Below are 15,005 nucleotides of genomic sequence, written 5' to 3' on the forward strand. Positions count from 1 at the left end.
CTTCTTCCAGCTCCCAGGTCCTGCCCCTGCAACTGTCCTGAAGTGGCCTATCCCACCCCTACTCCTTCTCCTCCCTTGCCTTTGGGAGGGCCTGGCATCAATTGGTAGGGACACGAAAAGAGGAGCATCCCACACGCAACCCCTCTCTCTCCATGGGAGACCAACAGGCTTTCACACACTCTGAGCCATCTCTAGAGGGAGTGGAGATGGAAAGTGGCAAGAACAAAAGGACCCAGAGAGGAAATCTGGTCAGATGAATATGGGCTGGCAGAGAAGATGCCAATCTAGGGAAAGCTGCTCACCCCTCTATAGAGGGGATACTCTCCCTCCCACCCCAAGACAGTGGAACTAAACAGAAACAGGGTGAGGCAGAGAAGACTAGCACACGGTAGCAGGTAATCTGTACTTGCTTGTTAACCAAGGCAGGAGGGCATAATGGAAAGAACCATGGCCTGAGAACAAGGAGGCCAGGTTTTAGGCATAGCTATGTGAACTTGAAAAAGTCACTCTCTCTTTAGTCCTCAGTCTCCTCACCCACAAAGTCCAGAGGTTGGACCAAAGTGGGGTGGCCAATGGAGCTGCCTAGAGCACTATATTTGGAAGGCCTGTGAGGTGGGAGAGACTCTGTCATCGATTAGTGATGTCTGCCTGGGCATAGTACAGACACCCTAAGCTGTTCAAAGCTGTTCAAAGAACAGCCTAGGGATCACCTCTGAGTCCCTTCCATCCAGTGCTCCGTGAGTGGAGGACAACATTGCAAGAGGCGTGTGGGACTAGGGACACCTCAAGAAGCCTCCAGGAAAACTCAAGACAATGATGGCTCATGAAGGCTTTTTGTTTCTCTAGTTCCTTCCCCACGGACTCCAGAACACTAAGCCTCATGAAGGAACCCCTCTAAGGGAATGTCAGAATCCAATATGGTGCGTTCAGTTGTCACTTCCAACATGTTGTGTTCCATCGGGATCTCCGAGTCAATGTGTGATATGTACTCCTGTCAGGGCTACCCTCCCAACACATAAGTATAGGAAGCTGGAATGTCCCTGCAGTGGGAGCTCCCACACAGTGTAATGTGTTAGATCAGATGGTGGACTCAAAAAAGACCACCCTTCTTTATAAATAAGAAGGTGTGTTCCAACAGGATGGCGTATTGCAGCAGGACCACATCTCGCCCACCAGAAGAGCTGCCCTGCTGAGGAGAGAGCAGCCTGGCCTCTGGCTGAGGACACACACAGACATTGCAGAGGTTCATAGCTGGACTGGGTAAGGGGCAGAGGTAAAGGCTGTCACTGCAGTGGCCCTGACAGAGGAGGTTCTTGGCTCAATAGCCACCTGGCTGCTGGCCACATCCTACAAGTGGGTCTCCTTCTCCCCAACTATTAGTCCCTCCTTTGTTGGGGAAGGCCCGCAGTCCTGGCTGGTACCACCATCCAGATACAGGTGTTGCTTGGGCTGTGGCAGGCTGGGGTCAGGGGTGGTAAGCTGTCGTAGGCGCTGTGGAGAAAAGAGAGAATGAATGGATGCTACTGATGAGAAAGGCACAGATGTTTCGTCTCGTTTATATCCCCAGGGCCCAGCACAGAGCCAGGCACATGGGGGCAGTCAATAGAATCTGGGTGAATACATGAACAAAAAGTTTGAGAAGAGAGGAGAGACAATAACATGGTGACCAAGAGCATGGACTGGCTGAGTTCCAGGCCTGGCTCTCTTACTAACTACTTGTGCAATTTTACGCAACCCATTTAACCCCTCTGTGCCTTATCTATAATGAAGATAACCATAGTACACAGCTCATAGAATAGTGCCTGGCACAGGGTAAGTTGGTCAAAAAGTACCCATTTTTTGTTCCTCTCGCTATTGCTTTTATAATGTGATCAATAAGTCCCTATTACTTCTTATGAGTATTAGTACTACTATTTTTACTGGTATTGGTGTCATCTCTTCCCTCTCCTTATTGCCTTGAAAGCAGATGTGATGACTGGAAACAAGGCAACCATATTGTGACCATGAGGTGGTGAGCATCATGATGAAGACCTGCTCAGGATGGAAGTGCAGAAATACAGGAGGACTTTGGTCCCTAATGACCTCTTTAGGTGGTTGAACCAATGCCAACAGCACCCATCTCTGGTCTTCTTGATGTAAAAAGAAAGTAAGCCTATTTGCTTACTGTAGGTTGGGTTTTCCGTTACTTGCAAGCCGGATAGATTTCTTTTTTTTTTTAAAGATTTATTTATTTATTTATGATAGACATAGAGAGAAAGAGAGGCAGAGATACAGGAGGAGGGAGAAGCAGGCTCCATGCACCGGGAGCCTGAAGCAGGACTCGATTCCGGGACTCCAGGATCGCGCCCTGGGCCAAAGGCAGGCGCCAAACCGCTGAGCCACCCAGGGATCCCCCACCAGATAGATTTCTACACGTGTAAGGTCTTTGTGGGACATGCTCTATTCCCTGCCAGGTAGGCATGCCTTAAACTCTAAACAGGGAGCCTTTTGCATGTGGTTCCCAGGCAGAATTAAGATAAGAAAGAAGCCAGGAGCTTGGGTATGAAATGAACTGTGAGGGCTGGTTATTAGTTTCCTGGCAGCAAGGACTTTGTGCTCTTTAAATCTCTGGGCATCTTTAAGTTCTTGTTGTGACTCTATTTCCTTCTTAAGCCTTTGACAGTTTACCTTTGGTAACCTGCCCACATGATCTGCTGGAGATAGGATTCTGAAGGTCTAGGACTCAAGGACTTTTGAATGTTTCTGCAAATGAAGCCATTGGACTGGTCTTCAAAGACAATTCTCTTTAAGATTCCATCAGACTGAAGGGTGCCCCACACTCAGAGCTGGGCCCCAGCCATGGTGTCCTGCCTACAACCTCTCTCAGCAAACCCCTCCTGCAGTGTATCACTTCCCCCAGCCCCTACCTTCTTGAAGGAACCCCGGGTCTTCAGAAGAGTGATGATGACAAAGAGTGGGACGCAGATCATGGAGGAGAGAGCCAAGAACCAGCCGATGGAGTAGCCCCAGGGAGGGTACACGTAGATGTTGTTGTATTTGAGAGGTGTGTACTGGCTCAAGGAGAAGAGGAAGGTGGCCTGGAAGGAGAGGGAGGGATGGATGCAGATAAGACAGAGAGCCTTTGAAGTCCTCTCCTCACCTGCTTCAATATCCAGGGACAGAGGACGAATTCACGCACTGTGGTGTATCGCTGAGGTAAAATAGTAAAAGGCATCATGAGCTGTGGGCCAAGGTGCTAAGGACTGAGACAGGAGGAGCTCTGAGGAAGGGGGTAGGGGTGGAGGAGCCCTAAGCAGGAAGAGAGAAGGAGACCACCAACTGGGAAGTTGGGCAGTGGATGGAAACGCTGTGAGAAAGGAATGAAACAGGAACTGGAATGAGAGTAATGATGGTAAAGCCGCTGAGACAACCCCAGAAAGGAAGGGCAGGAGAACCAACCCAGAAGGGGAAAGGGACTGGCCTCCCCAGGTCACTGGACAGGCAGGTAACCCAGGCATGCTGTTCCTTGTCCCCAAGTCTTCTGGAGGCAGGAGGGTAGCTGGGTGGGCACATACCAGGCAGAGTCCAGGGGTCAGAAAGAGCCAGGAAATCTTCACCAAGGGCCATGGCCGGTAGCCAATCATGTCTTCAATGTTGTCATAGAAACGATCAGCCCCTGCTCAGGCAAAGAGGGAGAAAAGTGTGAGAACAAGAGGAAGGAGACAGTTTGTTCGTATCTGGGGAGGACTCGCCTGGCTTTGCCCTCTTCCCGCCACCCTGTGAGGGGAAACTGGATCAGGGCACAAGAATGAGATGGGTCTCTGGCACCCCAGCCACAAGGCGGGGAACAAAGAGGGAGAAGGGGCTGCCACCCTAAAGCTGGGTGCCCTCGAGGGCGCAATCCTCTGTCCCCTTGTCTAGGAGCAAAGACCCTAAACTCCTAACCACAGAGGGGGATGTGAGCCTAAAATGGCATAATGGTGATGCAAATGCTCATTTATCCATGCTGCAGAGATGAATCCAGTTTCAATTCAAAACACCAAAACAGCAAAGGTCCCACTGTGCAAGCACAACATGCTAAACTCACAGAGGGCCAGAAGCCAACAGAAAAGGAACGACAGTCTAGATTCTGGAGGCTGGAGGAACCACTCTGCTTTCTCAAGAAAGATGGCAAGAGGCTGGATTTGTGTTTGTGAAAGCACTGACTTTTTTTTTTTTTTAACTAATTTATTTATTTTTTTTTAATGATTTATTTATTTATTTATGATAGAGATAGACACAGAGAGAGAGAGGGAGGCAGAGACACAGGAGGAGGGAGAAGCAGGCTCCATGCTGGGAGCCTGATGTGGGAATCGATCCAGGGACTCCAGGATCACGCCCTGGGCCAAAGGCAAGCGCTAAACCGCTGAGCCACCCAGGGATCCCTTTTTTTTTTTTTTTTTTTTTTTTTTGACTGTCCTTTCCTTTCCATGTTTGCTCCAGATCCAGGCCCAGCCCATCCTCTAAAAAGAGAGCCACTGATTGGGAAAGACCTTTGGATGGCCTATCTTCCTTCCTCAGCCAAAAAAAAATCACTTCCCACTGATTACTAGTGTGCATGAAATGCCCCCATTAGGGAGTCATTCCTTTGGCTTCCAAATTTCTCCCCCAGTTAACAACCAGATATTGCTGGGAAGGTGTAAAATATTAAGGTTCCTCAGCTCTTTAGGCCTCACTGTGTTGGAATTTATCAGATCCTCTGAGAACAAGTTCTGAGAAGCAATAGAGGAAAATCAGAAAGACATCAGATGCTTGAAGTGAGAAGATAAGAAACAGGTCCAAGAAGAGGAAGGCCACCAGATAGGAAGGCTTAGGTAGCAAAATAAAAACCTTCCTACTCCTGGCTTTCCTACTCATGCCCACTACATGGCACCCACCCACCCTCTCTGCCCCGCGCCTTGTTACATTAGCAGTGCATCCCCCTAACCTGGCGCAGTGGAGCCAGATGGTCCTGGAGTATGATGATGCCTCCTCCACTTACCAGCTGTGGGAGCTTAGGCAAGAGACCTACCTCTCTGAGCCTCACCTCCCCTGCCAAGGGCTGTTGTGTGGCTTGCGAGACAATGTATGCCACAATCAGCACATTGCTTGGCATTCAGCCGTGCATCGACTGAATGCACAAAAGTTTCTCTGCTACTGTCATCAGGCATAGTAATGGCATGGATGTGGGATGCCTGGGTGGCTCAGTGGTTGAGCGTCTGCCTTTGGCTCAGGTCATGATCCCAAGGTCCCGGGATCGAGTCCCACATCGGGCTCCCTGCATGGAGCCTGCTTCACCCTCTGCCTGTGTCTCTGCCTCTCTCTCGCTCTGTGTCTCTCATCAATAAATAAATAAAATCTTTAAAAAACAATAATGGCATGGATGTTATAGCATTCAGCACCACTGGCTAGTTACCTCCCACAAGGGAGGTAGGGCCAGTGGTGGGTAGGGCCAGTGGTGGAAGTCAATGGAAGGCAGAATTCACTTCAGTATAAGAAAAAAAAATGTGTAACAGCCACAACAAGAAAAGCTACCTTGCAAACACGGGAATGAGTTTTCTGTTCGTGGAAGTATTCAAGCAAAGTCTGGGTGCTAACCTGGAAAGGGAACGTGGGGATGTGTGGAGGCTCAGACTAAGTGGCTCTAAAAAGTCTCTTCTGGCTAGGACTCCTACTGGCAAGGGCCTCCAGCAGCTTCTGTATCAAGAAAAGTGTTCCCTGCTGTTTCTGATTCCTCTCACAACTGCGGGAAATGGGTTTGTCTTTGCCCCAGCTCTATCTGCCATAATGAGAAATGGGGTGCCCGTGGTGGATGGACTTGCCAGTGAGAAGAACCAGGGCAGCAATCCAAGACTCGTAGAAAGCAGAGGGCCAGCGCACCCATCTCTCATCCTGGGCAGATCGTGCCCTTCCGGGGATCACGCCCTGGGCCAAAGGCAAGCGCTAAACCGCTGAGCCACCCAGGGATCCTTTTTTTTTTTTGACTGTCCTTTCCTTTCCATGTTTGCTCCAGATCCAGGCCCAGCCCATCCTCTAAAAAGAGAGCCACTGATTGGGAAAGACCTTTGGATGGCCTATCTTCCTTCCTCAGTGTCCACCCCAGAGGCTCCCGCTCCCGCTCCCCCTGCACTTACCGTACACCCAGCTGATGCAGATCACTTCGAACATCGCCAGGAAGAGCAGGCATATGCCACTGGAGGCATAATAATCAAACAGCTGGAAGATATACATCCCGCCCTGCGGCAAAGTGAGGGAGCTAGGGCCTTGGCCAGGGCAGGCGGGGACCCGCTCCAGCATCCGGGCACCCATCCTGCCCAGTCCCTGGGAAGCCATTCCTTGCAACTCAAAGGAGTTTGCCTTGACTGCCCCTGCCCCCAGAGCCCTGATTTAACATCAGGACAACAAGCCGTGACAGCTGCAAAGACCTTGGGAACATGGGACACACACGGTTTCATCCCCAGCATCATGTCTCGTAGGAGTTGCCACCACCTCACTCTGCGCGCACTCCTCTCCCTGCTCCAGGCCTGAAGAGGAGTCAGGGCTGGGCACTTAGCGTGTTCTTAGGAAAAGGTCCCTCTCCTTCCTCTGGGCTTGGGTGGGTGGTGGAAGGTAAACCTGAAGCTGTGCCAGCATTCTTTTTTTTTTTTTTTTTTTTTTTTATTTATGATAGTCACAGAGAGAGAGACAGAGAGAGAGAGAGAGAGAGAGAGAGGCAGAGACACAGGCAGAGGGAGAAGCAGGCTCCATGCACCGGGAGCCTGATGTGGGATTCGATCCCGGGTCTCCAGGATCGCGCCCTGGGCCAAAGGCAGGCACCAAACCGCTACGCCACCCAGGGATCCCCCTGTGCCAGCATTCTTTAATATCAGGAGGGAAATCTGGCTAAGAATGGCATTCCTGATAATGTCCTTAGAGCAGCTGGATCCAACCACGCCTGAAACCAAGATCTCTCTTGACTTTTCAGTTCCCTGCCCTCCCCCCAAAACTCCCTTTTCTGCGTAAGCCAGCTGGCATTTGGTTTCTGTCACCTGACACCAAAAGAGCTAACTTGAACGTGGCGCTGTGATGAAGCAGAGCAAGTGTCAACACCCCCTTTCAGCAGATGAAGAAGGTGTGCCCCCTGGCTCCCTCACCCGGAGCCCAGCCTGCAGGCCGCACACTGCTGCTCACCTCCGTGACCAGAAAAAGCCCCGCCAGGTAGCAGAAGACAGCAATGGCAAGGATGAGGAGCTCCCGCCGCCCACTCTTCCGGAGCTGACTGGGGAACATGTCCATGGAGGCTGTCACCAGGCACTCCACACAGACAAACTGCGGGTGGGAGGGGAGCTGGGGTGAGAGGCACCGCCTGCCCTTGGGCCTTCCCCAGCATGGCTTTGCCCTAGCCACCTCTCACCCCACTCACCCCACTCGCCCAGGCTGACACACAGGAGCACGGGAGGGACTCAGGGCAGAAATGGGGTGACTGGCCCTGCCTTTGGCTGTGTCTCTACAACAGACGGTCCCAGCCTTGGGTTTGGAGGGGGAGACATGTTTTCTGTCCCCAAGGCTGGGGGGGGCAGGGCTGGGCAGCTTGAACTGATTGGCTGGAAGGAGGCTAGAGGGACTTTCGGGGGGTACCTGTGCTTGGGGAAGGGTCAGTCCTGGGGGGAAAAGGCAGGTGGCCCCCTCAAGGTCAGGGGTCACCCAACCAACTGCAAGGACAAGCCCTGAAAAGAGGAGGGGGACTTGGAATATATGGTCAGGGAAAAGGGAGATGGGGAGAAGGCAAGAAGGTCACTAGGGCAGGGTGGGTGGGGTGACAAACCTGGCTGTCCAGCCCAAGGAAGATGAGCATGATGAAGAAAAGGCAGGACCACAGCTGAGATAAGGGCATCATTGTCACAGCCTTGGGGAACGCGATGAAGGCTAGACCAGGACCTGTTGGGCACACAGCACTGTCAGGGTCCAGAGAGCTCTGCCCTCGGGGAAGAGCCTTCTCCCAAGGCACTGTGTGAGTGTGTGTGAGTGTGAGAGAGAGTGTGTGTGCTCACATGTGAGAGAGAGAGAGTGTGTGTGTGCAGAGGAGAGGCTCAAGAGGGCAAGGGAGTTTCATCCTGGTTCTGGGGCGCTGGCTGTGCACCAGTTCCTCCACTTACCCACCCACACACACAGCTGCAGGCCTGCCCCCCCCACCCTTGTCCCCTCTCCCGCCTCCCTCCCACAAGTAAGAAGGCAAAGCAGTGTCCCCAGATGCTGAGAAGGTTCACATCAGCCAGCTCCTGAAGCCCTGCCTGGGACCCTGTAGGGGAAGTCTGTGTTCTCCTCCTTCCCCTCAGGGTCCGACAGCAAAGCAGTACCTACCGGACTCGGCCACCTCAGAGATGGGCAGCCCCTGCTCTTGGGCCATGAAGCCCAGGATGGAGAAGACCACGAAGCCAGCCGCGAAGCTGGTGGCACTGTTCAGGAAGCAGAGGGCGATGCTGTCCCTGTGAGGTAGGAAGGGGAGGGGAGGGAGGCAGAGGAGCCAGGAGGGGGAGAGAGAGCAAGGAACCCCTCAGGAGGGGGTGTGGGGGAGGAGATATCCACAGACAGTAAGGGGGAGCAGGGAGTGGCCAAGATGCAAGAGGAGAGGGATGGAGGAGAGAATGGGGGAAGGACAAAGATCAGGTATGGGCAGGTGAGAGGGAAACGGGAGGGAGAAAGAAATTCAGTCTGGAACAGAAGCTGTGGTTCCCTGGCTACACTCCAGGAAGCCTCTTCCCTCCACCGCCCCCACCCCCACCCCCACCCTCAACCCTACCTGTAGCAGTTGTTGTGATACTTGTTGTAGCTGCCCAGGGCAGTCAGGCACCCCTGGCAGATGGCGAAGGAGAAGAAGATCTGGGTGCCCGCGTCCATCCATACCTGCGGGAGACCACAAGAGAGTGGCAGGGGAGCGGAGGGTGCCACCCTGTCACCCCTCAGACCCAGCTGGGCCCCTGGGTGTTTAGATTTGGCTCTGGGGGCATTCAGTAGGTGCCACTACTTGGGTTTCCTAGGAGGAGTGGCAGTGCCCTTCAGGGTTGAACTGAGAGCATCTGGCTCACTCCACAAGCACTAAGGGCCTCAGGCAGCCACAAGAGGGGCAAAGGGCCACTTCAAAATATAAAGAAAAACCCAGGACTCCTTAGGGGAGAGGGGGAGGGGCAAAGAATGTGCTCAGACAAGTCCTAGAGGTAGAAATAGAAATGCACAGTAAATCTGTCCTGGAAATGTCCAGCCCCGCAATAGTAAAAAAAATTAAATAAAAAAAGAGGGGTGCCTGGGTGGCTCAGTCAGTGAAACATTTGACTTCAGCTCAGGTCATGATCTCCAGGGTTCTGGGCCCTGTGTCCAGCTGGTATTGAGCCCTGCATCAGGGTCCATGCTCAGCCTCAAGTCTGTTTCTCCTTCTCCCTCTGCCCCTCCCCCCACTCATTTTCTCTCTCTCTCTCTCTCTAATAAATAAGATCTCTTTAAAAATTTAAAAAATAAGTCAACAATATGACACTATTTCAATCTCTCAAATTACCAAAGATGAAAGGTTAAAATGAATTATTATCAAATCTCTCATGGGCCCTGCAGAAAAAAAGGGTGCCCTCTCATACCGGTAGAGAAAATCTACATTTCTCTAAAGCCAGTATTAATGCTCATACTCTTTGAGGGAGTGATTCTAAGTCTGACTACTGTCAGGAAACAATCAGAGATGTGGTCAAAGATTTAAATACAAGGTGTCCACTGCAGCTGTATGTACTATCATAAAAAACTACGTGACCTAAATGTCCAAGAGTAGGAGAAGGTTGATGACGCTTGCCCTGGGTGTGAGTGCTCAGAAGACACAGAGCCTTGTCTGTTGTGCCCACTGCCCTACTCCATCGTTAGAGCACTAGCTGGCACTCAACAGGTCCTCAGCACATTTTGAGTGAATGAGTGACTGAATGGATGACAGATGGAGGATGTATTATGCAAGCGTTTAAAATGACATTAACAAATGAATTTAATAACATGGAAAATATAATTTAAATGTAAAAAGATCCATCTCTATATAATTATCTCAACTATGTTAAAACACAGACACACATACCAACTAGAAAAAGGGTTGGAAGGAAATATACTGAAATGTTCATAGAGATGATAACTGAGTGGTGGGTTTACAAGAGATCTTTATCTAATTGTTCTATATAAAGAACAATTAGATAGCTATATTAGAGAAAAGCAACCAGAGATTTTCCAAAGTACCGCTCTGGTTTGGGGTGGGAAACAACAGAGATATGGTCCCCAGCACAGCTCCTACTTGGGGGTCCTTGAGGCGAAGCAAATCAGGCTTCAGGTAATAGATGACACCCTGGTAGGCTCCGGGAAGGGTGATGCCTCGGATCAGCAGGATGACCAGCATCAGGTAGGGAAACGTGGCTGTGAAATACACCACCTGGAGGGAAACAGGCCCAGGTCACTCCTGCTGGGACTCAGCTGCCCGGAGGTGCCAGGGAGCCTGTGGCAGTCCTCCTGCCACCCCTCCTCAGGAAGCACGACTAGCACTCAGCTCAGTGTCCAACACTTCCCTAGAGATGCCAAGAGGGTGTAAGCACCTGCAACTCCCCACACCTTCCTTTACACATTCCAGTGGGTCTCAGGCTCCACAGGCAGGTGGAGTGTGAGATACACATCAGCAGGGCAAGGAGGGAGAAAGGACAGGGAGGGGCACAAGCTTCCAGCCATAACATTTCAAAGACTATTTTAAAATCCAGAATGTGATCTCCTGGAATCCCTCATCCTGGCTGTTCTCCCCATGCCCCCTGGTGCGGTGGGTCCTGGGAGGGGGGTGGGGAGCAGACTGGCACAGTGACCTGTGGCCAAACGTAACTGTACTTTTCCAGGCATAAGCTTGGGGGAGCAGCGGTGGCCTGAGCTCTGGTCTATGGAGACACTCTGAGGGATCCAGTCTGCCCCTGACCAAGCTCAGCTCCTTACCCGAGGCTGCCCTTGGAACAGGCTCATCAGAAAGGTCAGTATCCTGTCTGTTCCTGGCTTTAAAAAGCATGAAGCACCAGCCTCAGAGTCCCTGGGTTGGAAATAATTGCTCAAATCTGAACTCTCTCCACACACAATAAGCCACTGTTATCCATTCTTAGCTTGAACCCCTTTGATGATTGGAAACTCACCACCTCAGAGACAGTTCTGTTTGCTGGCTCATACCACATATGACAAAAAGCAAGTCATAAAAGGGTATGGTCCTAATTGGATAATATGCACACATAATAGATACAGATACACACAAACATACATATATGGAAATCTGGAAGGCAACACAGCAACACATTAACGGGGGTTAGTAGATCCAAATGGCTACCATGCTGGCTCGTACAGTGATTAGGGGGACGTTTATATTCCTTATTTTGTTCTGTATGCTACTTCTGTAAACAGGTCTTTTATATTCATACTGAGAGAGAAAGTCTTTCCTCGTACAGAGCTAAACTCTTCCTACCTATCATATCCCCTGTTCTTACCATGCCTCTCCCTTAAACTACTCTTTCTTTCAGTCCTCTAGAGGGACTGTGAGTGTCCCCCTGGATTCTGGGGGCCACAGAGTGCTTATCCGGGGCCAGAACATCTCACCTTGCCTGTGGTCTTGACTCCCTTCCAGATGCAGAAGTAGCAGATAAGCCAGGCCAGCAGAAGGCACAGAGCTAGCTCCCAGCGCAGAGCCCCCAAATCATGGATGCCTGAGGTGATGCCCAAAACACGTCTCCTGAGGATGGAAAAAACAAAAAGCCAGGTGAAAGGCTAAAGGGGCAACTTGCCTTTGACTTCAAGTTTCTTGATTCTTAGAGCTGACCCCACAGATCTCATGTTCCAGGCTTCCCCTCCCCATCCCACTGTACCTCCCCCATGGCCATGCCATGTTCCCACCTGTGGTCTGTATGCCCCTGCTGTTAGAAGACCAAATCACGTAATCTCATAGGTATCTTTGTCTTTCTAAACATCCAGCTTTCTCTGTTGTACAGAGAGATAGAGAAAGAGAGAGAGAGTGAGGGTGGTAAGTAATGTGTGGATGAGTAGATGGAGAGTAGACACATACGCATGATGCACATGTAGATGGGGATCAAACAGAGGGGCTGGTATATTTTAGTATCTAAAGAACATAGGGACTGGTGGAAATGTGAGTGCATGAATGTTGGTGGACGTGTAAGGTTTGGGTGACATGAGGGCCTCCATGTGTGAGGGTGTAGGTAGACACATGTGAGTGTTGGTAAATACATGTGGTCTTTAGGTAAGTGTGAAGGTAGAGACAGACCTGTGTAAGAACAAAGGTGAGCACATGTGAACAGGGGCAGATATAAGTGCATAGTCATGTGGGAGGGTGGAGGCATGAGCAGGGTTTGCCAATTTCTGCAGTACAAATACTCTCACTTGGCCAATTCAAGCTAACAACATGACATCACTGAACACGAAGCTGGGCAGTCATGTGCACAATCTGCTCTCCTAAACTGGGGCAGACTATCGTTGTGCACCAGTGGACACGTGTGTGTAGGTGTGAAGCTGTAGGTAGATGTGTGGGGGTGTGTATGGGTGCAAGGATACAAGTCGACATGGATAAATGTGGAAGTCTAGGTGGACACAGGTGGACTCAGGAGTCATTGGGAGTATGTAGGTGGACAAGTATGGGTAGATGTGTTTCCCCAGATCTCTGATGCGTGAAGTGGTAGGTAGGTAAGTGCTGGAGAGCATGAGCAGAAAGGTTTAAACTTGCATTCCAAGCCCAGGCCTTAGACATCCAAATTTCCCACTTGGGGCCCCTGATATGTGGCATCCACGCCCAGCACCTACTCCCAGAATTCCATGACAGGTGAGGTGAAGTTCTCAGAGGAGGTCGCTGTGCGGGCTCCCGAGTGGTTAAGAAAGTCCATGCAATGCTCTGTTGGGAACAAAGGTGGCTGTGTGTTAGCTAGGGACCAGATGGGGAGAGATGCCCTGACACCCTGGTCCCTCCAGCCCTCTGACCCTACAGCCCGGCAGTCCCCATCATTCCCAGTCCCAAAAGCTTCCTTTGGATGCCATTTACCGGGAGTGGCTCATGGGACCAGCCTCCTTTGCCACGTGCCTCATACAGCTCTTGTTGTGAATCTGACTGTTTCTCTGGCCACCCTGCCAACCTACCTCTGACAGACTTCAGGTCCCCTCTGCCCCCATAACTTGCCCACTCTCTCTCCATTCAACACATGAATGGGCTGAGTCCCTGTGCCTGTGCTTCCCCCATACCGCATGCTGTTCACACGGTGAGTTCTTTCTCATCCTTCAGCCCTCAGCCAGCTCTTCCCTCCACTGTAACATACTTTCTGCAATTTCTTTCCCATCGCAATTTGTAATTATTTTATTAATTTGTCTGTTTCTATCACTAGACTGTAAGCTCAGGGAGGGCTGGGGCCGGTTGCTCATGCTCACCCCTGGATGTCTAGCACCTGGCACAGAGTGAGTGACGATCCCTTTGCAGTGGCAGAGAATGTTCACAGTCCTGCGGGGTTTTCCATCCTCTTAGGGGCTAGCATAGGTTCCCACAGGCAGGCCAGCCAGCAGGACTGCACCAAAACCCTCATAGCTCGGCTTTGAGGCAAGTTCTGCCCTGGGTTCTGTCACTGTAGGCCATGGGCAGCCCAGCCCCCTAGGGGGAGGCGCCATCTCAGGGGCCCTAACCACGATACCTGTGTTCCAGGTGTTGGTACAGGTCGTCCAGGGCAGCTCAGAGGTAAAGGAGCTGAACAGGTAGAAGAGAGCCCAGGCGAGGATGATGATGTAGTAGATGTTCAGATAGGACTCAATGACCACAGACGCCAGACCGATGCCTTGGGGAGCAGGGGAGGCAATGGGGGAACAAAAACAAGAATCCAAGAGATTGATGTTAGCCCAACAGTCCAAGAGAGTCACACGGAAGCCCCCAGCCATGGCTAGAAGGATATCGGGTGCTACAGGATGAGAACCACTGCTTTTGTTTATTGGCCTGAGAAGCCATGGACAGCATATTTTCCTAAATAAGAAGAACAGGTCGCAGAATGCTCTGGTTTGCATCCTTCCAGTCTTGCAATATATATTTGAATATATCTCTTCTTCTTCTTTTTTAATGAGATAAACTCCAAAAGTTAACTGTGGTTCTCTAGGGGATAGGATTTCAGTTCACTTTTTAAAGTTTTTTCCCCCTTTTTTCCATCTGCATTTTCTAGTTTTTCTATGACAATCACACGCGACTTGTAAGGTGGAAAGGGGTAGAAAGAGCAAAGGAGTAAGTAGGGAAATTTTGGTAAGAATCAGTCTCAAGAACAAAAGCAAAAGAAACCAGCAAGGAAAAAAGGGGGGGGGGGGGGCTGTAGAGAAACCTGGAGCCTGAGGGGGTCTCATGCCATCTCAGCGGGGAGTGAGGGGCGGAGTGTGGGCGGAGGAGACCTGCGCTTGATTCTGACACGCGGGAGGGAGCGGTTCGGAGGCTGGGAGGGAGCCCGGGCAGGGCAGTCACCAGCAGCCCGCCTCCCCACCCCCCTGCAAACCTCCCCTGCGCTCCCCTCCCCCCACCCCTGCTCCTGCAAATGTGGGATCTTTTCCACGGTCATTTCAAAAGTAGCACGTTGCCAGGGCGGCTGCTAGGCCGGGGCGTGAAGGCGGGCGGAGGAGAGCGGGTCTGCGGGTGCGCGTCCGGTGCTCCAGGGCGACTCACGGACCGGCCGCGCCAGGGCGGACTGTGGACAAAAGCACCCCTTGGCCTTGGCCGGGCCCGCCCGGATCGTGCGCCCCGCGGGCCGGGCCGCCGGGGCCAGAGCCCCTCCAACCCCGTGTTTTCCTGCCGGGGTCTCCGCAAAGCCTTGCGCGGTGGGGGCGGGCGCCCAGAGCGACTGTGGCGGGGCGGCCCGGCCTGGGGAGGGGCGTGGAGGCGGGGCTGCTGGTGGCCAGGAGGGACCCCGGGGAGACCGGCCGGAATATTCAGGGCGCGCATACAGACACCCACACACCCAAACAAGGGGCCA

General features: G+C 51.8%; 1 protein-coding gene and 1 long non-coding RNA gene across 10 annotated transcripts in view; one reads left to right on the top strand and one right to left on the bottom strand.

Moving 5' to 3' along the window:
* Positions 1–396: 396 nt before the first annotated feature.
* SLC6A12 (solute carrier family 6 member 12) overlaps positions 397–15,005 on the bottom strand; it is a 29,960-nt gene continuing 15,351 nt past the window's right edge. For 8 of the 9 annotated variants that reach the window (XM_025461779.3, XM_025461777.3, XM_025461776.3 and 5 more), the window contains 12 exons: positions 13,695–13,835; positions 12,823–12,910; positions 11,611–11,743; positions 10,289–10,423; positions 8,777–8,880; positions 8,338–8,462; positions 7,802–7,914; positions 7,168–7,305; positions 6,132–6,234; positions 3,555–3,655; positions 2,907–3,077; positions 397–1,491 (listed from right to left, as the gene is read on the bottom strand). In XM_025461779.3, coding sequence (XP_025317564.1) covers positions 1,348–1,491; positions 2,907–3,077; positions 3,555–3,655; positions 6,132–6,234; positions 7,168–7,305; positions 7,802–7,914; positions 8,338–8,462; positions 8,777–8,880; positions 10,289–10,423; positions 11,611–11,743; positions 12,823–12,910; positions 13,695–13,835 — 1,496 coding nt within the window. In that variant the 3' untranslated portion in view covers positions 397–1,347. The remainder of the gene's footprint in view (positions 1,492–2,906; positions 3,078–3,554; positions 3,656–6,131; positions 6,235–7,167; positions 7,306–7,801; positions 7,915–8,337; positions 8,463–8,776; positions 8,881–10,288; positions 10,424–11,610; positions 11,744–12,822; positions 12,911–13,694; positions 13,836–15,005) is intronic. The other variant, XM_035706820.2, reaches the window with a different exon arrangement.
* Positions 8,337–11,938, top strand: LOC125753877 (uncharacterized). Its single transcript, XR_007406602.1, has 3 exons — positions 8,337–8,469; positions 10,872–10,999; positions 11,639–11,938. It is a non-coding gene; the product is annotated as an uncharacterized LOC125753877 (long non-coding RNA).

Source organism: Canis lupus, chromosome 27 (assembly GCF_003254725.2).
Source record: "Canis lupus dingo isolate Sandy chromosome 27, ASM325472v2, whole genome shotgun sequence".
Classification (NCBI taxonomy): Eukaryota; Metazoa; Chordata; class Mammalia; order Carnivora; family Canidae; genus Canis; species Canis lupus.